Source organism: Centruroides sculpturatus, unplaced genomic scaffold (genome assembly GCF_000671375.1).
Source record: "Centruroides sculpturatus isolate CEXI.00-Female unplaced genomic scaffold, Cexi_2.0 scaffold1081, whole genome shotgun sequence".
Lineage (NCBI taxonomy): Eukaryota > Metazoa > Arthropoda > Arachnida > Scorpiones > Buthidae > Centruroides > Centruroides sculpturatus.
The window spans coordinates 54,074-77,541 of NW_019385377.1; the positions used below are offsets into that span (position 1 = coordinate 54,074).

Genomic DNA, 23,468 nt, shown 5'->3' on the forward strand with positions numbered 1-23,468 from the left:
GTTACTATAATCATTGTTGCAAACTATCCCATTCATGTTATTTTACCCATTTACTGAAGTCCAGGTCTTGCAACCAACCAACCCTTGACTTTCACTGTTTTATGTAATGCCATTTTGTTAATTAGTTCTGGGCTCATAAAAGGTGTATTACAAAACTAAAGATGTAATTAGATATAATTAGTTCTATTATCCCTAATAATATATACATTACATTAAAATTAGTATTAAATTACTGAAATATTTTTTGTTTACAGTTTATGTAAAATTTCAAGTTCAAATATATATTCAAACATGTATTCAAAATTTATAATTTATAAATTTTTATAAAAATGCAATTACTGAATCTTTCTTATTACTTGCTAGTTATTATTATTTATTTTCTTTTTCTGTTTCAAATTGAAGAATCATTTCTGTATTTGAAATTTGGCTTACAAAATTCCAGTTTACATTCACTACTTAAAATTTAAATTTATTGAGTAAATGAAAAAACTTTTACATAAAAAGTTTTCCAATAAAATATTAGAATAAATAGAGATTACACAATTTTTATTTATAAAAAAGGACAGATATTTTTGTTTGAAATATCAAACAAAATTACAAATGTGATTAACTTTAAAATACATTAGATTTGCAAACTTTAAAACTCAAGAACTTTCCTTTTATTTTCCTTTCTCTAACATACATGAAACTTACTGAATAAAAACAGTAATACAGTAATACCTCAACTTACGCGAACCCAAAGTTATGCGATTTTCAAATCTCATTGATTTGTATTTTGTTTAAGCGCCACGCAACTCTTGATTACTCACTCCCCCCACACTATTGTTCAGCTTACATGTTCAGATGTGTTGCGTGGAATTGACACATAGCTACAATTTATTTTGTGTTATTTATTTCTGTGTTTGTTATATCTACGAAGACTTGAGAGACTCTATGTGGTGATTTCTTGTAACCGTGAATAAATCAAAAGACGAGATAAGATTAACAAGAACATTTATTAGCTTACATGTATCTGACTTGGATTTTACACAAATTGCGAAATTATACCCAGACTTACGCAAATTCGACTTACGCGGTTATCGCTCAGTCCCACCTATCGCGTATGTTCGGGGTATTACTGTACTTCTTTTGCTCAATATGTGATCTCAAAATTTTTATTGACAATATGTGATCTCAAAATTTAAAAATTTTTTACATTATTTAATTTTAAGGATGATTTAATATTTTGTTCTATAATCAATATAATTTATTTTATATTACATGGATATGATATATGATGTAATATATTTAACTCATTTCAGTTAATTTTTTTATAATTTTACAAAATATAATAAACACTACAAATAATTTTTAAAATTACCTTGACTTTTTTGGTCCAATTTAGCATTTATAAGATTAGACATTTCTTCTGGCCATGTCTGATCTTTATTTCGAACTGAAAGAAAAAGAAAGTGCATTAAATATTAATTTTTATTTAATGACAACTGTTATAAATAAATTTCCAAAATCAATTAAAAATTCAACAAGAAATTTGCATTATTTATTTTTATTATTTCAAATGAAAGTTAGAAAATAAAATGAAATATATTTACTTACTAACAAGAACATTAGTAAATAAATATATTTCATTTTGTAAAATTAGTAACACCAAAAAAACTTTTCTAAACTTCATATATCATCAGAAAATAACTGATTTGCTATGGTATTGATATTCAACTTGGATGTCATTATTGTTATTTTATATGTATCCCCATTTGATTCCATAAACTTAATTTGTCACGATTTGAAGCCATTTTTATGTTTGATATTAATATATGTGATGGGATATGAAACAGATAAGAAATTACTGCATTCTTATTTCTACATATTAATCTATCAAAGAGTTAATATTAAAGAAATTCCTTTTTTTAATGTATCATTATGGTTTTTTAAAAGATTACTCTTAAAAATTATATCTCATTAGAACTGAAGTGATTATTTCCAATAAATTATTAAAATAATAATATACTTTAAACCAAAATTATCTTACATATGATAATATTATAATAATAAGTACAATTCATCAACTATTATCATTTAGTAAATTCTGTTTTGAGAAACACACGAGAAACTTATTACACATTAATTTAAACCTATAAATGCTTTCTATTAGGAAGAAAAAAATAATCCCAAAAATATTTAAATGGTTAATTTCTGAAAATGTTTGATTCAATAATTACCTTCAATCAATAACTGCACTTCATTATCTTGTGTGGATAACTGTTCTAATATATATTCTTCTTCTTCCAAAATAACCATATTTCCCTGCATAAAAAAGAAAAAAATTGAAGACTATAAATAAACTTCATTTTCACAAATTAAAAAAATTTAGATATTAAAATAAATCAAATTTTTTTATTCTAGTAACATTTTTTTACTGATATCATTTGATAATTTATTATATTCATACCATTGTAATCATTGCCTATGTACAGTACAAATGTTCAGAAAAATTTACTTAAAAATCAAAAAATATAATATATCTATCAAATATTTTTGTTATCAATTTTCTGTTTTAAGACTTTTATTGATGTAAAATATCTTCAATTAGAAAAGTTTATCAGAAAAAACCTATTCTTTTATGTAATTTAATTTTATCTATCTATTTTAAATAAGTTGTATTTTCTTCAATTTTTCAAAATATGTTAGCAAAAATAATCTGAAAATATAATATTCTTTTTCTATAACTATCATCTTAACCTTTCAACATTGAACTAGATGGGTATGGTTCTACCTCTAGTAGAGGAGAATAAACGTGGGAAATATTTAAAGTATTTTTCCTCACGTTTTTTTTTTCATTGCTGTTTCGGAAAAAGATTTTGTAAACTGTTATGTCTAGTAAAGAAAAGTATCTTTTTATTGTTACATAATTCATTTTTTATCTGAATTATTTTCTGCGGTAGTTTTAGGCTAGTTTTTGGTGATACCCCTCAAAAGCCAACTATAGTCGTCAGTCAGCTGAGTGGTTAAGGTAACATCTTTCTTTTAATAACTGGAAAACTGGAAGAGAGTTTTATAGTATAATAAATGTCATTATCAGCTATGTTATATATATAAAACTAAAACATGACATATATATATTAGATTATATTAAAAAATTTAAGACTATGCAATGAAAAAATACTAGTTGCAAAGCTGTTACTAAATATGCTATGAATTCATAATCAAAAATTATTTTCAGAACTACGCATAATTAGAACTTACTTTCTTAATATGTTTCATATATTGTATGTATCAACTTTGCAAGTGATTTATTTTTGCTGCATAATCTCTTTTTCAAAGTCATATTCATAAATTAATCCATTTTACATATTTGTTTTCTTTTTAAGAAAGAAAGTATTAATATGTAACTTATATAAATTGTATAAATATATATGTTATGTATATCAAAAACTATATATTATTATAATAAAAAGTTAAATTTTTTAAAACTTAATCATATTAACTTGATTCAAGAGAATCTGTTTTTCTATAAGTAGGCTATATAAAGGGAAATAACTTACATCATCTCTATATAACCAGAATCTTGTATCCTCTAACCTCAATCGAAGACGAGCACATAAATAATCAAATACTTGTTTCAATGTGGCCATTCTACTAAATGAAGCAAGATATGCCAAATATCTTTTTGGAACTAAAGAAATTGAATTTATAAATCCTGTTGTAGCATTACCTTAAAAATAAAACAAACATTATTACCATTATCATCATCATCATGTGGTGTTGTTGAAATATATTCTACATAGTAATATATATATATATATGAGTGCCAAACTTAGTACAATGCTAGACCAAAGTCAAGGCATAACTATAAAAAATGAACATTTTGTGTATGTACAGTTCATGTATGTAGCTGTGTTTAAGAATTTCCTTATTATATGGAATAGGTTTAGTATGTAGCCATTGTAAAGTGATGCATATGCTGTTGTGCAACATCATACCACATACATTATACAAATGTATGTGGTATGATGCCTCCGAGAGAAACAGCTACTGGCACAATATGTATCTCATCCATTCTCCATAAATTTTTTGTTTGGATGTATTAATATATTTCTATATGTGCATATGGTATTGTTCCTGTGTGCATGCGAGCACATGTGCATTTTATTTTTCCTGAATATTTTCCTAACTTTCATTAAGTTTGATGTTAGGTTATTTTTAGTATTGTGTCAGCCTGCCTAATTGTTGTCTACTTTTATTTATTTATAGTCTTCTTTGCCAGGAAAGCTTATGATTTGTCTGTGTTTTGATTGTATCTGTCTCTGATTGTAATTTAAGACCATAGTAAGTAGCTATAGTAATTTGCCACAGTCTTCTTTGGCCGTCCATAGTAAATGCAGCACTGGCCCAAATATGGCTACTGCATCACAAACATTCACTGCTTCACTCACACATAATGAACAACAACACACACCAATCCAGGTAAAATACTAAAATACAGAGGTAATCCAGTCACTGAACACTATGGCTGGAAAATCAAGCTAACAAATCAAATGGACTGAACAAATGAATGAATTCATTAACCATACCTACTACACTATTACAAAACTTAAAACAGATATGGCAGCTTACAGACAGACACAAAAATACCCACATCTCACTGTTATAGGACAAAGAGTTTTTGATCAGAAAAGAATAATTATACGCAACAACCTTATTCTACAAATAATGATTGAACATATCAAATAACAAGTTCCATAGCAGACACACTAACACACAAACACTACATTACATGGTAGATCAGACACTCATTGACAATGCCTCAAAAGCAGTCATTTATGAAAACATACACAGTATAACATGCATTAATGAAAACATAAACACAATTTCAACTAGTATAGACCTTACTGGAATGGGTGGCTTTACTGGAAGCTTATGCTCTCACCAGCATCACTCTATGATTCATTGTAACTACTGAACTCTTTCACCTCAACAAGATGGTGGCTCGCAAGAAAGTTGTTATTATTGTTGTTGTTATTATTATTATATCATAATATATGTGATTTTCATTTTATTTTTGTAATTATTTGCAAATATTATTATTATTAAAAATGAACTATTATCATATTAATAGAATANTAGGCAGTTATGCTTCCATCTTGTATTAAATTTAATAATTATAAATAGTTAATTTTTAATTCAGACATTTCTAAAATTTAATTTGGAATTGGTCACTAAATTTATTACGAGATGGCAGCATAATTGCCTACCTCTAGTCAAATTAATTAATTTCTATTATTTAATTATAGCCTTTACATAGTCCAAGAATTTGGCATATCGTTTGGCGTGTTTATCAAACATATTATCTGTGATTTTTTTGTTTTCTGCAAATCGAATTCTCATTCTAGGTTGGTTCATTCAATGCTAGAAGAAAAAATGATGATGCTTCACGCTCCTTAACAATACACATTGTACAATTTTCTTTGAATAAACACCATACATAAAATATTTGAGTTTTTTTTTTGGCGTGGAATGCATTATCGTATTTTACTTTAATTTCTATGGAAAAAATTGTTTCACTTAACAAGTGTTTCGCATTACGAGTACAATTCTGGAACAAATTATGCTTGTTAAGCAAGGTTCCACTGTACGTTAATTTTGATGAAAGTTAATTTATTATAATTTGAAAACTTTTGTCAATTTTCATTTATACCAAACCTCTGCACAGTTTTTGCTTTATTTATATAAAAACCAAATAAATAAAGTAAATTGAGGATACCAACAGTCAAACTCATAAAATACAAAAATAAAACAAAAACTAAAATACATTACAGAAAGATTGAGTTCCCCTTGTAAAGAGAGAAAGAACAATCTTGTTAACATAATATACCTCCATCACAAACAAATACAAATAACTGTAAACATTTTTCTGTAAATAACAGATACATCAAAACAACTTAAAGTATAATTAAAAAACAAACACTGTTAAATCTTTATATAATTAATCCAAACATAACACACACACAAAAACAGATACTGAAATATTCATGTGTTCATATAGACATTCTGTTGATCTTATTTAGAGTAATCCTGACAAAACTGCATCAAATTACTGTTTGGATCAAGGTAAATTCTTTGAGAAAATAAATGGTTCATAATTTTTATAAAAGATCAAGTCATGAATACAAAATATTATTAATTAAAACCCTTAAGCCCCAAGCCCGAGATATCTCGGGCAAGTTACATAGCGTTACATAAAATGCGGTCCTTAAGGCCAAATTTTTTCAAAATTTTTCCCTCCGCAGAAAAAAATTTTATTGCGATTTTAATTTACCTTTAATGAAACATGCTTCATGCTTAATTGCTTTTTAATAGTTTTAATGGGAGTTTGATATCAAATTTCATTCATCGTTCTAAAGTTGTAGTGCACTGATTTTCCTTTGGTAAAGTTATTTAAAGCTAATTTCTGATGTCAAAAACGACCTCCAATAGTTTTTTAATTTTTTTAATTAATAGATTTTATTATATATAAGTTTAATTAAGTCAGGGGGTCGGGAATCACAATAAAAAACGTAATTTTTTAAAAATATTTAAAAATATAGGTCTAGTTAGTATTCACCCTACTTTAAACCCTTCTCCTCCCAAGACGTCTATGAGAATGTCCCAGGAAATACGACACCAGCTGTTCTCAAGGTCATCCAGCTGTGTACACATCAGTGTCAAATTTCACAGAAAGGCGAGACAAAGGAAAATAAAATTTGAAGCTTTTTCTTCAAAATTAACGCATTTCTTCCGTTTTTTCTTTCAGTTTTGAGTATTTTTTATGTTTAATTACATTAATACCAAAAATTGCTGGAGGCTTAAGGAGTTAAGAAAAAATACAAATTAAAGATAAAACATAGAACTTGAAAAATGTTATATTATGCCTGAAATTTGTCACAATAGAGATGCAATTATTTACATGGACATAACTAAATACAAAACACAATACACAAATACAAATTAATACATATATATTGTACTAAATAAATGAATACATAAATACTGACATTAAAAAACAACACAACATAAATAAGAGGTTTAGCAATAAAATAATAAGAATTTTATTATAAATATTTTATTAAGGCATAATTTTTTCGTAATTAATTAATATTTTCATAATAGTTCCATCCTAATATGGCACACTTATGTCATCTCTTCTTCCAGTCTTGAAACTCAAAATTGGCAAAAGAGATCAGCATTCATTTATTAGTCCTCTCAGTATCTCAGTCACATCTTTTTGAATGTCCTCCACTATCCAAAATGATGTTCTTTCATTAATTATTTTATTTTTAAAAATATAGAAAAGATGTATAAATAAGATTTGCTCTGTACAGTGTGTGTTGAAGCATTAAAATTTTTTCAGATTAAGCACTCATGCACAATGATCAAATGTATTATCATGATCAAGTGAATCCATCTACTTTTTAGCAATTTGGAAAAACATAACAAACGTATGATATGTGTCAATAGATAAACTTTTGTTTCGTGTAATAAAAAAATGAATAAAATTTCTTGTGCACAACACCATGGATACAAAGTAAAAATTATCAATATTTTGATTTTCATTTATAATGTTCAAGTGTTTTCTGTGATTATGCCTACACCTTCTTCCACCCACTGATTACTCTGTTTTCAAGTCTAATGATTATAGAGAAAGAATAAAGATTCATCTCTAATAATTATCTGAGATAACAGTTTTCCATCTTCAATTTCAGCATCAATTCAAATCAAATAAGAATCATCATAAAATAAAGTTTCTAAGTTTCAACCAATTAACAACTAAGTTGTTTCATCAAATAACAATAACTCTGACAGATAACATCACAACACATTTAGATATTAGCTGATAGATCACAGTATAAGATAAATATGAAATTATTAGATTAAAATAAATAAAAACATCCATTTGAGCTGCAATTTGAAAAACTGTAGATCTAAAAATTCCACTGTCATCCATCTGTCTTTCCTTAATCTCGAAAACGGTGTTAGATAAATGAAATTCAAGATCAGATATCGAAAGTTTTAGGGCAGGAGGAGGCTCAATTAACTATATATAAACTTTCAATGCAAACTGGAAGTCACATTATTTAATTTGAAAATTTTCCCTGAAAAGAGTTAGATCGATAACCAGCAAGATTCTACTGCTACAGGAACAGTATGATGTACAGGGGCAAGACACTACTAATTTGAGGTAGAGAGCATATATTTTAAATTAAATAAAATAAAAATATGATAAAAAATTGCAGCCCAGGTTGTGACAATGTCATAAATAATTGCTTATTTTTAAGAGTAAGACTCTTTATTATCCCTGTCAAGAAAGACAGAGATAATTTTGACTTATCAAGACTTCAAAATACAATAATGCAATAACTATATTACACAGCTGAATACAAAAAATTATATGCTTAAGATATGTATAATGGTATTTTTTGAGAGACAAACTGCATTCTACCTATTTTCAAATAGTTAAGATTATTATTATTAATAAATCTAAAAGTTATAAATTAGTAAGTATAAATGCCTAATTAATTTACCTATTTAGATCTTCATGAAGACCATCCATAAGAAATGCCAGTAATTCTTGCGAATCATGTTGTTGGAATCCATTAAATCTAGGTGCATATTTTCCAATAGTCCACTGATTAAAAGAAAATAAGTAATAATTTATGAAATATTTATATATTTTATAATTTAGATTTTGGATTAATTTGATAAACATTTAAAATAAATCTCTTACCCTAAGTTTTAAAGGAGCAATTGTTTTTGAAGTACCACTCCACAAATCATGAACTAAATCACCATATCTTTTAGCAATATGACCTTTCATTCCTAATGGATTAGATCTAAAATAAATTATTAAATATAAATTTTTGTCAACAAAATATAATTTTTATTAATTTCTTAATTTAAAAAAAAAATTCGATTTTTAAGAGTTTGAACTGACATTTTTCTACCTGTTCAGTTCATACAGATGTTTATCCAATGTAAAATATAAAGTTAATGGTCTTGTATTGCTGACACACTGTAAAGCAGCATTCATAAAACAGGTATTTCCTAAGTTATTCAATCCAGTTGCACCTTTCTCTGTAGGCCCTATAAAAAAAATCTTTACAATAATTATTTGTTGACAAATGTAATTTTTAAGTTAGTTAAAATATTATTTGTAGGATACTTCTAATATATTATTTCAAACCATGTAATATCCATTAATGAAACAACTGAATAAAATTTAATTAATCCTTGAAAAAGTGAAAGCTATTAAAAAAAAATATATCACAAAATGTTTATTCATTTAGGATGCTTTAATAATTTAGATTAGATACAAAATTAAGTTATTTTAATTAGGTTTCATTATATATAATTTCAGTTGAATAGTTTTTAAATATATTTGAATGAAACATGGTGAGCATATAGCCTTAAACACAAATAGCTCCTTGTCCAAATAATAAAATCCACTTCTCAAGCATTTCCAAAAATTGGGCATCTAAAATTTTAGTGCTTATTTTAGCTTATAAGTCATTGGAAGTTTCACATCCCAGAGCAGCAAACACCAAATAAATAAGACGTTAGACATAGGAACTAGAGACTATGTACTTTCGGACCTTCGGCATTTTAATTTATATATATATATTTTTTTATATGTAACATTATTATTTTACCACATCATTAGCATTATTATTATTATTTCTCTAATTTAAAGCTTATAAAACAAGAGATTAAGTTAGATTTAAGCTCCCCAATTGCTGGGAAAGTTTTGTGAACATTTGGTTTTTGGTTTCATTGGACTAATTATAGTTCTGATTTTTTATAACTTTGTTTGGTTTATTGTCATTAATGTATTTTCATGCTTTTTTATTTAACATCTTGTACATATTTCATTCATTTGTTCATAATATTTTCAATAAACTTTTGTTACTATAATCATTGTTGCAAACTATCCCATTCATGTTATTTTACCCATTTACTGAAGTCCAGGTCTTGCAACCAACCAACCCTTGACTTTCACTGTTTTATGTAATGCCATTTTGTTAATTAGTTCTGGGCTCATAAAAGGTGTATTACAAAACTAAAGATGTAATTAGATATAATTAGTTCTATTATCCCTAATAATATATACATTACATTAAAATTAGTATTAAATTACTGAAATATTTTTTGTTTACAGTTTATGTAAAATTTCAAGTTCAAATATATATTCAAACATGTATTCAAAATTTATAATTTATAAATTTTTATAAAAATGCAATTACTGAATCTTTCTTATTACTTGCTAGTTATTATTATTTATTTTCTTTTTCTGTTTCAAATTGAAGAATCATTTCTGTATTTGAAATTTGGCTTACAAAATTCCAGTTTACATTCACTACTTAAAATTTAAATTTATTGAGTAAATGAAAAAACTTTTACATAAAAAGTTTTCCAATAAAATATTAGAATAAATAGAGATTACACAATTTTTATTTATAAAAAAGGACAGATATTTTTGTTTGAAATATCAAACAAAATTACAAATGTGATTAACTTTAAAATACATTAGATTTGCAAACTTTAAAACTCAAGAACTTTCCTTTTATTTTCCTTTCTCTAACATACATGAAACTTACTGAATAAAAACAGTAATACAGTAATACCTCAACTTACGCGAACCCAAAGTTATGCGATTTTCAAATCTCATTGATTTGTATTTTGTTTAAGCGCCACGCAACTCTTGATTACTCACTCCCCCCACACTATTGTTCAGCTTACATGTTCAGATGTGTTGCGTGGAATTGACACATAGCTACAATTTATTTTGTGTTATTTATTTCTGTGTTTGTTATATCTACGAAGACTTGAGAGACTCTATGTGGTGATTTCTTGTAACCGTGAATAAATCAAAAGACGAGATAAGATTAACAAGAACATTTATTAGCTTACATGTATCTGACTTGGATTTTACACAAATTGCGAAATTATACCCAGACTTACGCAAATTCGACTTACGCGGTTATCGCTCAGTCCCACCTATCGCGTATGTTCGGGGTATTACTGTACTTCTTTTGCTCAATATGTGATCTCAAAATTTTTATTGACAATATGTGATCTCAAAATTTAAAAATTTTTTACATTATTTAATTTTAAGGATGATTTAATATTTTGTTCTATAATCAATATAATTTATTTTATATTACATGGATATGATATATGATGTAATATATTTAACTCATTTCAGTTAATTTTTTTATAATTTTACAAAATATAATAAACACTACAAATAATTTTTAAAATTACCTTGACTTTTTTGGTCCAATTTAGCATTTATAAGATTAGACATTTCTTCTGGCCATGTCTGATCTTTATTTCGAACTGAAAGAAAAAGAAAGTGCATTAAATATTAATTTTTATTTAATGACAACTGTTATAAATAAATTTCCAAAATCAATTAAAAATTCAACAAGAAATTTGCATTATTTATTTTTATTATTTCAAATGAAAGTTAGAAAATAAAATGAAATATATTTACTTACTAACAAGAACATTAGTAAATAAATATATTTCATTTTGTAAAATTAGTAACACCAAAAAAACTTTTCTAAACTTCATATATCATCAGAAAATAACTGATTTGCTATGGTATTGATATTCAACTTGGATGTCATTATTGTTATTTTATATGTATCCCCATTTGATTCCATAAACTTAATTTGTCACGATTTGAAGCCATTTTTATGTTTGATATTAATATATGTGATGGGATATGAAACAGATAAGAAATTACTGCATTCTTATTTCTACATATTAATCTATCAAAGAGTTAATATTAAAGAAATTCCTTTTTTTAATGTATCATTATGGTTTTTTAAAAGATTACTCTTAAAAATTATATCTCATTAGAACTGAAGTGATTATTTCCAATAAATTATTAAAATAATAATATACTTTAAACCAAAATTATCTTACATATGATAATATTATAATAATAAGTACAATTCATCAACTATTATCATTTAGTAAATTCTGTTTTGAGAAACACACGAGAAACTTATTACACATTAATTTAAACCTATAAATGCTTTCTATTAGGAAGAAAAAAATAATCCCAAAAATATTTAAATGGTTAATTTCTGAAAATGTTTGATTCAATAATTACCTTCAATCAATAACTGCACTTCATTATCTTGTGTGGATAACTGTTCTAATATATATTCTTCTTCTTCCAAAATAACCATATTTCCCTGCATAAAAAAGAAAAAAATTGAAGACTATAAATAAACTTCATTTTCACAAATTAAAAAAATTTAGATATTAAAATAAATCAAATTTTTTTATTCTAGTAACATTTTTTTACTGATATCATTTGATAATTTATTATATTCATACCATTGTAATCATTGCCTATGTACAGTACAAATGTTCAGAAAAATTTACTTAAAAATCAAAAAATATAATATATCTATCAAATATTTTTGTTATCAATTTTCTGTTTTAAGACTTTTATTGATGTAAAATATCTTCAATTAGAAAAGTTTATCAGAAAAAACCTATTCTTTTATGTAATTTAATTTTATCTATCTATTTTAAATAAGTTGTATTTTCTTCAATTTTTCAAAATATGTTAGCAAAAATAATCTGAAAATATAATATTCTTTTTCTATAACTATCATCTTAACCTTTCAACATTGAACTAGATGGGTATGGTTCTACCTCTAGTAGAGGAGAATAAACGTGGGAAATATTTAAAGTATTTTTCCTCACGTTTTTTTTTTCATTGCTGTTTCGGAAAAAGATTTTGTAAACTGTTATGTCTAGTAAAGAAAAGTATCTTTTTATTGTTACATAATTCATTTTTTATCTGAATTATTTTCTGCGGTAGTTTTAGGCTAGTTTTTGGTGATACCCCTCAAAAGCCAACTATAGTCGTCAGTCAGCTGAGTGGTTAAGGTAACATCTTTCTTTTAATAACTGGAAAACTGGAAGAGAGTTTTATAGTATAATAAATGTCATTATCAGCTATGTTATATATATAAAACTAAAACATGACATATATATATTAGATTATATTAAAAAATTTAAGACTATGCAATGAAAAAATACTAGTTGCAAAGCTGTTACTAAATATGCTATGAATTCATAATCAAAAATTATTTTCAGAACTACGCATAATTAGAACTTACTTTCTTAATATGTTTCATATATTGTATGTATCAACTTTGCAAGTGATTTATTTTTGCTGCATAATCTCTTTTTCAAAGTCATATTCATAAATTAATCCATTTTACATATTTGTTTTCTTTTTAAGAAAGAAAGTATTAATATGTAACTTATATAAATTGTATAAATATATATGTTATGTATATCAAAAACTATATATTATTATAATAAAAAGTTAAATTTTTTAAAACTTAATCATATTAACTTGATTCAAGAGAATCTGTTTTTCTATAAGTAGGCTATATAAAGGGAAATAACTTACATCATCTCTATATAACCAGAATCTTGTATCCTCTAACCTCAATCGAAGACGAGCACATAAATAATCAAATACTTGTTTCAATGTGGCCATTCTACTAAATGAAGCAAGATATGCCAAATATCTTTTTGGAACTAAAGAAATTGAATTTATAAATCCTGTTGTAGCATTACCTTAAAAATAAAACAAACATTATTACCATTATCATCATCATCATGTGGTGTTGTTGAAATATATTCTACATAGTAATATATATATATATATGAGTGCCAAACTTAGTACAATGCTAGACCAAAGTCAAGGCATAACTATAAAAAATGAACATTTTGTGTATGTACAGTTCATGTATGTAGCTGTGTTTAAGAATTTCCTTATTATATGGAATAGGTTTAGTATGTAGCCATTGTAAAGTGATGCATATGCTGTTGTGCAACATCATACCACATACATTATACAAATGTATGTGGTATGATGCCTCCGAGAGAAACAGCTACTGGCACAATATGTATCTCATCCATTCTCCATAAATTTTTTGTTTGGATGTATTAATATATTTCTATATGTGCATATGGTATTGTTCCTGTGTGCATGCGAGCACATGTGCATTTTATTTTTCCTGAATATTTTCCTAACTTTCATTAAGTTTGATGTTAGGTTATTTTTAGTATTGTGTCAGCCTGCCTAATTGTTGTCTACTTTTATTTATTTATAGTCTTCTTTGCCAGGAAAGCTTATGATTTGTCTGTGTTTTGATTGTATCTGTCTCTGATTGTAATTTAAGACCATAGTAAGTAGCTATAGTAATTTGCCACAGTCTTCTTTGGCCGTCCATAGTAAATGCAGCACTGGCCCAAATATGGCTACTGCATCACAAACATTCACTGCTTCACTCACACATAATGAACAACAACACACACCAATCCAGGTAAAATACTAAAATACAGAGGTAATCCAGTCACTGAACACTATGGCTGGAAAATCAAGCTAACAAATCAAATGGACTGAACAAATGAATGAATTCATTAACCATACCTACTACACTATTACAAAACTTAAAACAGATATGGCAGCTTACAGACAGACACAAAAATACCCACATCTCACTGTTATAGGACAAAGAGTTTTTGATCAGAAAAGAATAATTATACGCAACAACCTTATTCTACAAATAATGATTGAACATATCAAATAACAAGTTCCATAGCAGACACACTAACACACAAACACTACATTACATGGTAGATCAGACACTCATTGACAATGCCTCAAAAGCAGTCATTTATGAAAACATACACAGTATAACATGCATTAATGAAAACATAAACACAATTTCAACTAGTATAGACCTTACTGGAATGGGTGGCTTTACTGGAAGCTTATGCTCTCACCAGCATCACTCTATGATTCATTGTAACTACTGAACTCTTTCACCTCAACAAGATGGTGGCTCGCAAGAAAGTTGTTATTATTGTTGTTGTTATTATTATTATATCATAATATATGTGATTTTCATTTTATTTTTGTAATTATTTGCAAATATTATTATTATTAAAAATGAACTATTATCATATTAATAGAATAGATGAGCAATATATTGGCTTTTATTACCTGATATTTAAGCAATATTAATAAAATTTATTAATACAGTAGAACCTCGAAAACTCGGCTCTCGATAACCCGGCACTCCGGATAACTCGGCCACACCCTGGCAGGGCAAAAAAATCCTTAGTTAATTAATTTTCATGATAAAGACAGCTTTATGCCTCATAAAGTATTTTTCTGAGGTCTGTCTTATCAGGTAAATTACTGTACACATANATTATAGACAGCTTTATAAGACAGCTTTATGCCTCATAAAGTATTTTTCTGAGGTCTGTCTTATCAGGTAAATTACTGTACACAGTGTATTCATTAATTTTCATTTTCATGCCTTCATAAAAAATGTACTTTTCCTTTGTTTAAGGGTATTTGGGCAGTTTATTCTCTGTTATATTCTCAAGTAAACAATACATACAAGTACAATACAGTATTTTCTGAGGAAACACTCGTACTTATATTTTTTAACCCCATTCCCGATAACCTGGCATTTTCACAAACTCAGCCACCCTTCGGTCCACATTAGGCAGAGTTTTCAAGGTTCTACTGTAATAATTTAAGAAAATTTTTTTATAATTTATTAGCATGATAAAAAAAATTAAGCAAATTTTGTAAAATAATTTACATATATGACACAAGAATAATTATTTTCTTTAAAAAAAACTCAATTGAAAATTATTGCATTAAATAATATTTATAGATTATCTATATTTTTACTGTACTATACAGTAAAAACATTACAAATAATTTATAAATATAATTTTTTTACCCTATATGAAAATATAGAGCAATATTTTATTATTAAATGTTAGTTTTAAAATATATTTGTTATTATCAATATATTAACGGTATTATAAAATTACATAAAATAAAACACAACTCACAATTAAACTTCATTGTAAATCATAGCTACATTGTACAAATCATGTTACATATTTCATATAAACAAATTTATTAACTGCTATCAATTTTCAAAGTTGTTTAAATATCATTAAAGAAACGTGTGATTGAAATTGCAAAGATTTCCTAATGGTGACTTTAGGATCTTTTACAACTGACTACACTTGTGTGTGGATATGAGCATGTGCATAGCATTTATATACAGACCTATGCATATGAATGACAGCAGATTAATATATTGAAACAATAATAAGTAAAATTAAACAAAAATGTATTTTGTAATTGTTTTTTTTTATAAATATATTATTAAACTCAAAATAATTAACAATTCTAGATACATTAAATAGAATATTGACATTTATAGTATAGTATATAGTTTAGTTTATTGAACATAATAGGCAGTCGCCTGTTACAAGGGGGTACATGACGATGAAGAAAGATGGAAATAAACATTCAATAACAAAAATTAAACATATCTCCGCTTTAGAATAACATATAGTATTTAAGATTTTACATTTAGGAGTCTTCTTACACCATTATAGCAATTATAAATTTCATTAGTGGTAGCTAAATTGAATTTATTATACATATAATTAACTAAATTTTGGCTATTAATTTGATCTTCAGTGATCTCTGATTCTTGATCTTTATTAAGATCACATCCATAAAATAAATGAAGCTTTGATAGTGTTTTAGCACAATTTGAACAAACGGAGTGTGCAAATTCCAAATATTTGCCTTCAAATATTAATCCTTTTTGATTTAGTCTCACCTGAATGAAAAATTTTTTGACTTGAAAAGTTAGATTCGTAAAGATATAGTTGTTAATATACGGATAATTAAAAAGGAAATTATAGTAATGTTTATCTCTTCTCTTACGAACATCTTCAATATCCTGAGTTATGGAACATTCTACAACTCTAAGCATTAATTGATTTATATACTGATTATTGTTTCTGAGATAATCAAAGACCAAATCCATAGAAAATCCATCGTCATTAAATATGTGTGATAATTGAGCAATCCAATTCCTATTTATAATTGTCTTCTGCAATCTTTTATGCAATAATAATACCAGCTTATTAGATAAATCATCTGAATTAATTATCTTGTATAACCATTTCAGGCAGGCTTTTAATAGGATTGTATTTATTTTATATCTGTTAAATTCCAAACGAAGAACACTTCCTGGCATATTAAACTCCAATTGATATAACTTGCATATAAATATATTTTGGATTTTTTCAAAGTTATTAAATTTATTGAGGCACCAGATTGGAGCAGCATATAACAAAGCATTTAATACTATAGAATTAAACAATTTAAAATGTACCTTATTATTTCTTATCTTTGCTTTAGAGAACAAAATTATCAGATTATTTAGAAGATTTCTAGATTTAACCGTTATATACTTATAGTGTTTGTCAAATGACATATTAAAAGACCATATAAGTCCTAGAAATTTCTTTTCGTTAACAATGTTTAATTTAACATTTTGAATATAGAAAGACAACTTTTTTGGACAGTCTATTTCCATTTCTGAAAATCATAACCTCAGATTTGTTAGGATTAATTTTAACCTTTAACTTATTTAGATATTCAGTTATTTGTAAAATCTTACGTCGAAGAGCTACTGCAGATGGAGCAACGATGACTATGTCGTCTGCATAGGAAATTGATTGAATACAAATATTATCAATATGAATACCGTCGTTTTCATTCGTAAAACAATCATTTAAATCATATAAAAAGAAATTGAACAAATAAGGAGAAAGAGGATCACCTTGTAATAATCCCCTGCAAGTTGAGAATGGATTTCCACATTTATTATTCTGTTTAATTATAACATTATAGTTGCCATAAAGTTGACCAATAATACTTACGAAACGTTTACAAGCCTTATGTTCAAGTAACTTTAATACATAGCAATTTTAATACATATTGAATCATATGCCTTTGATAAATCCAGAAAGATAGCAAAAACTTTATTTCTCTTTTTTAATAACTGCAATTGAATTAGTGACATTAAGACGAATAAGGCTTTTTGCGTGCCCCCATTAGCAACGTAAGCAAATTGAGTTCGATTATGTAGATTACTTAAATTAGTCCATCTGTTAAATTTTATTGCTAGAATAGCTGTGAAGATCTTTCTGAAATTTGACAATAACGCAATTGGACGATAGTTTGCAGGCTCATCTTTGTGACCTTGTTTATAAATCATAGATAAAATCACCTCATTCCAGATTGATGGAATTTCTCCACTAGAATAAATGTTGGTAAAGATTCTAGTCAAATATTGTACCAATTTGAAAGGTAAAAGTTTGATTACAGAATTAGGAATGCCATCGGATCCAGGAGCCGATTTACTTTTTAATCTATTAATACAATCTTGTGTGTCTTGAACTTCAAAGAATTCATTTTGATTTACATCAAAACCTATTGAATGATCAATGTGTGTGTTCGCTTGATTACATGAATATTCATTCGAAAATTTCTCAAAATGACTCACCCAATCCTCATGACTGATAGTTCTTTGACTGGTATATCCTTGTCTTTTTCGCCGATAATCGTTAATGATTCTCCAAAAGGAGCTCGAATTCTTAACTTCCATTAATGTTTTGTTTAAATTCGCCAAATATCGTTTCTTTTTTGCTCTTATTAAGTTCGAGTAAATTTTCTTACTATTAATATACTTGTTCAAATCCTCAGACAAATTTGTCTTTCTAAAAGTTTTTAAGCAACGTTGTTTAATTAATTTATGTCGATAACAACAGTTGTCGAACCAAGAATTTTTATATTTGTTATTTGTAGTCATACATCGATATTTTACCTGCCATTCCGATAGTCTAGACATTAATATTTGATAGTTTGAAATAGGATCATTATTTTTTTCTTGCATTAACAGATTTTCTGTTATAGATTCTATAGAATTTAACCATTTCTGTAAGTTAAACCTTAGATTATAGTTCTTTTTATTTTTTATTAGTTGAGCTTCTTTATTACTTTTTGTCATGGATTTTTCATTTTGTATTATAAGCTGCAGAGGGAAGTGATCAGATAAATCCTCATTTAAAACTGTCAAGGACATGCACTGATCAACCAAAACCTCAGAACATATTATGTAATCAATTATTGACTTACTATCATTGCATAAATAAGTAAATTCAGCCGGAACGTCGCCATTTAATCTGCCGTTTAGTATAAATAATTGATTTTCTTGCACGAAGTCCAATAATTTTTTGCCTTCACAATTGAGCTTTTTGTCTTTGGATTTTCTTATGTTGCTAATATTCTCAAAATTTTGATAAAATTTAGTATCAATATTTTCACCAATGCGAGAATTAAAATCGCCTCCAATAATCCAACTCTGAGTTAAACAAGTCCATCTGTTCATATGATGTTGAATTGCAGTGAGGATCATCTTTTTATCATTAGAAGGTGCAAGATATGTGACTATAATTCCCAGATGATAATCATTAATCTCAGAGTTTAATTTTTCATTTAATCTAATTATTGCCACTATATAATTCGACGTAGTGTGTTGGTAAATGATTGATCCAAAAAACTTTTTCACCAAAAGTAAAATTCCACCAGAAGGACGGCCGTATTTACTTACTCTATGAGCTTCACTAAATACTATATAATTATCAGCTTCAAGATACTCTTTTTCCATTGAATTAAGTTCCCTTAACCAAGTTTCAGTAAATCCGACTATCACATTCAAATTTATAAATGATTTTGCTTTGAGCGCATGTAACTTAGTTTTCAAACCTTGACAATTCCAAAATATGATTGAAGTTTTAATATGTTGCATATATTTTATATTTTCACTTTGATTGTTACTATCAAGATTGTAATCATCGGCATCATCATTATCTTTTTTGAATGTTGACCAAATGTTATCACCAGTGTTATACTGTTTAATACACCTATCAGTTGTTTTGTGCATAGAATCTAGTCTGCATGATATAAAAAATGGTCGATTGGAATAATTTCGTTAGTGTCCATATCCAAAGAGTATTTGAGATTATTTTTAATAAAGTAATCATCCCTCACAATTAATTTCGTTTCAGCAACAAATTCTGTCTTGATTTTCTTAATCAAATTTTTTCTTCTAATTCTGGATCTATAACATAAATCCGACTTCATAATAATGTTAGCAGTTTCATTAGCAAATTTGGATTTATTCCGCCAAAATTCCTTGAGAATAAGATTTCTATCGTTAACTGATGCCAGTTCTATTTTTATTATATTATTAATAGAGTTACTTTTCCCCAGTGGAATTAAATGATCAATTAAAATGTTTTTTAAATTAAGCTCAACCTCAATAAACTCAATGAACTCTTTCAACTTGTCATTTGATTTAAAAGGAAAATTAATCACTATCAAATTCGTATTGTTGTTTTTATTAGTAATACTGTCCAATTGGAATTCAAACATACCTTTCAAATGTAAGACTGTTTTCATTTTCTCTTCTCCTATAAGAATTTNTTAATCAAAAGTATTTACTTGCAGATTATTAGATTTTTTTGACACAGATATTCCCTGAAGATGTTGGAGTGATAATTCACTTGAATTTTTTGAATTAAAACTATTCAAACTATTAAGAGAAGTGTTACTTCCACTATGACGACTAGGTGTAGGACTTGGCTGAAGTGAAGACATGCTATCATCACCAAAATTTGTTATACTAGAAAGAACAACATTTGTAGTGTCTCCCACTGCTTGTGCAACACTCCCATCAACTTTTCTTTGTAATTTGCTAGATCGTTTTAAACTGTCTACTGGATATGGTGTTACATCCTGAAAAAATATAAGACAATAAATAATTTCACTAAAATAAAATGACAATATTTTTTTATTGATTCAACATACATTTAACATAAAATTTAGACTAATTTTACAATTACGTATAAAAATAAAATATTAAAATTAAGTTTTCCTTGAATGTTTACTATAACAACAATACAGCTATCTTATTGATTACATTATATAAAATAATTCAAATAAAAACAAAATATATACTTTTTCATATTATTCAATATTAACAATATAGTTTTAATTCAGGCCCCCTATCTATTGACATTTATAGTTATTGCTTACATTTCATAAAATTATGAAATTAAAATTATAATTTATAATTTCAAAATTTAAATCACAACTTATAAGACTGAAGTTATTGAAAACAGTATTTTCAAATTCAAAAATATATACAGTAGAACCCCTCTAGTCCGCCCTCGGCTAGTCCGTCACTCCGGATAATCCGACCATGGTCAAAGTCGAGAAACTTGTCCCGACTCATCAGTGACTCACCGTCCATGGTGTTCTTCTGTGTTCATTACAGCATATGTTTTACATTGTGTGTACAGTACATGTACAGTTTTGTGTGTGTTATCAACATGTCAGGAGTGAAATGTTACTTTTTCATTAAATGAAAAATTAGCAGTGCTACATAGACTGGACAAAGGGAAGATTGTTCATTTTCCTTTTTTCTGATAATCCGACCTTTTTTGCATTCCAACCATACCCCCAGTCTCAAAGGTAACGGATTAGAGGGGTTCTACTGTAAATCAAACAAGACATCATTTAAAAGTATAAGTCTTACCACAAGCAGATGAGACAGTACCAACTACACCAGTCCATGGATTGCCAACTTGACGACTTGTGTTGGCTTGATGTCTATACAATTTGAGAGTAACAGGATACATTTCCAATTCTGGTACATCACTGTTATGAGGTAATATTACCTAAAAATACATTATATTTTCTAATTATTCATATTAATATCACAGAATATTCATAAAAAAGTTTCATATTTTTAATTATTTACATCTATGAAAAAAACATTTTTGTGTATATGAAAAAAGACAATTCAAACTAAACTTTGTCATATAATATGAATCTACTGAGATCAGAAACTAAAGTTATAAAAAATTTGTTTGGCAAAAATGAGTCAACTTCTTCAATCTTCAAAATACACTTATACACAAATTTTGCATGCTCTGGTAATTTAAATATGTCTCATAAAAGAATTTGTTTAGAACACTGTTTATTTCCTTCTGTATAGCTTCTTGGTTTTCTGAAATTGACTGAATTTGTCTCCCTTTCGAAGAAAATTTTAATTAGGGAAACATGAACTCACCACAGTCTGATCAGTCCAAACTGACCCCTTTCTATTTAATTAAAATTTGCTTTGAAAGGAATAATTTCTGTCAATTTTGGAAGTCAAAGAGACTGTACAAAAGGAAATAAACAGCATTCCTAAATAATCTTTTCATGATTGCATATGTAAAATATTAGAGCATGATAAAATTTATGTAGATCAAAGAGGAGTGTATTTTAATGAATGATACTAAGTTTCTGCCAAAATCTTTTATATAATTCATCCCTGAACCTTGTAGAAACTCCTTTTATTAATCTAACATATCAATATTTGGAACTTATATTTTATTAAGATATATCTTCAAAGAAACATTTTTGAGCTATCTAACGACTTTCAAATCATAAATTTACCTCTACTTCATCTTTTAACAATTTTTGATCAATCAAGTTACATAAAAATTTTTTATAAACAATACATAATTATTAAAATACCTGTCTTGGTAAAGCTGGAGATCCTCCATACCATTGCAATAATGCTCTCCATACTGATTCTGTAACTAATTCAAAATCTTTACCATGTGAAATAGAATTTCGAAGTCTTCCACCTTCACCTGTTAGAATCATTACCTGTAAAATATTTATGACATTAACACTAGACACTAAAAACACCACTATGATTGAATTATAGTAATATTTGTCAAATAGCTGAATTGATCAACTGTCATAGATATTTTCAATCTTGTTCTTACATGTTTTTATTGTTAAATCCTGAAATTTAATTGCTAAACCTTGTGTTTTATTTTCATTAATATTTTGACATCTATTAGGATTAATCATTAGTTAAAATATTTTATAAATTTGTTTTCTATTATGTTGCTCACTTATCTAACTTTAGAAATAAATTTGTAAAAATATTCAAATTAACATATTTTAAAAATAAATAAACTGCATCACTTGTAAATTAGTTCAATAATATTTTATTTTAAAAAATAATACTTTTCTTACTTTTAAAGCATTTGGCACTATAAGCAAAGAGTTATCAATGGCTGATGGTTTTTGAGGAGAAAGATTAAAGGTTTTCCTGGTCAAGTTAGGAGATGGTGTTGGTGTTTTAGCGACATCAGATGACTAAAAATAAATTTATAAATAAAAGGCATTAAGACTTTATAATAGATGTTCAAATTAAAAATATAAATAACAAAAAAGATAATAAATAATATTTGCATTCAAGAAATTTATAATACTATTTTCATACTTGTCAAATATTATTTCATATTATATGGAATGATTAAAAACAAAAAGTTTATTTGTAAGATGTTTGGAGACATTGCAAGTCAGACTTGATAACACTTACAGTAGTTGACCATGCTTAGTGGAGCTGTGGGCATTATGAGAA

The 23,468-nt window shown here is 26.7% G+C and overlaps 1 protein-coding gene across 1 annotated transcript in view; it reads right to left on the reverse strand.

Annotated features, from left to right (window-relative positions):
• LOC111638318 (ubiquitin carboxyl-terminal hydrolase 32-like) overlaps positions 1–23,468 on the reverse strand; it is a 158,206-nt gene that overhangs the window by 40,893 nt on the left and 93,845 nt on the right. Inside the window, exons 17-29 of the mRNA XM_023384009.1 lie at positions 23,078–23,200; positions 22,565–22,699; positions 21,576–21,717; positions 13,478–13,647; positions 12,155–12,239; positions 11,296–11,370; positions 8,979–9,117; positions 8,762–8,867; positions 8,559–8,662; positions 8,477–8,514; positions 3,543–3,712; positions 2,220–2,304; positions 1,361–1,435 (exon numbers count right to left, since the gene is read on the reverse strand). Of these exons, the coding sequence (XP_023239777.1) occupies positions 1,361–1,435; positions 2,220–2,304; positions 3,543–3,712; positions 8,477–8,514; positions 8,559–8,662; positions 8,762–8,867; positions 8,979–9,117; positions 11,296–11,370; positions 12,155–12,239; positions 13,478–13,647; positions 21,576–21,717; positions 22,565–22,699; positions 23,078–23,200 (1,447 nt within the window). The remainder of the gene's footprint in view (positions 1–1,360; positions 1,436–2,219; positions 2,305–3,542; positions 3,713–8,476; positions 8,515–8,558; positions 8,663–8,761; positions 8,868–8,978; positions 9,118–11,295; positions 11,371–12,154; positions 12,240–13,477; positions 13,648–21,575; positions 21,718–22,564; positions 22,700–23,077; positions 23,201–23,468) is intronic.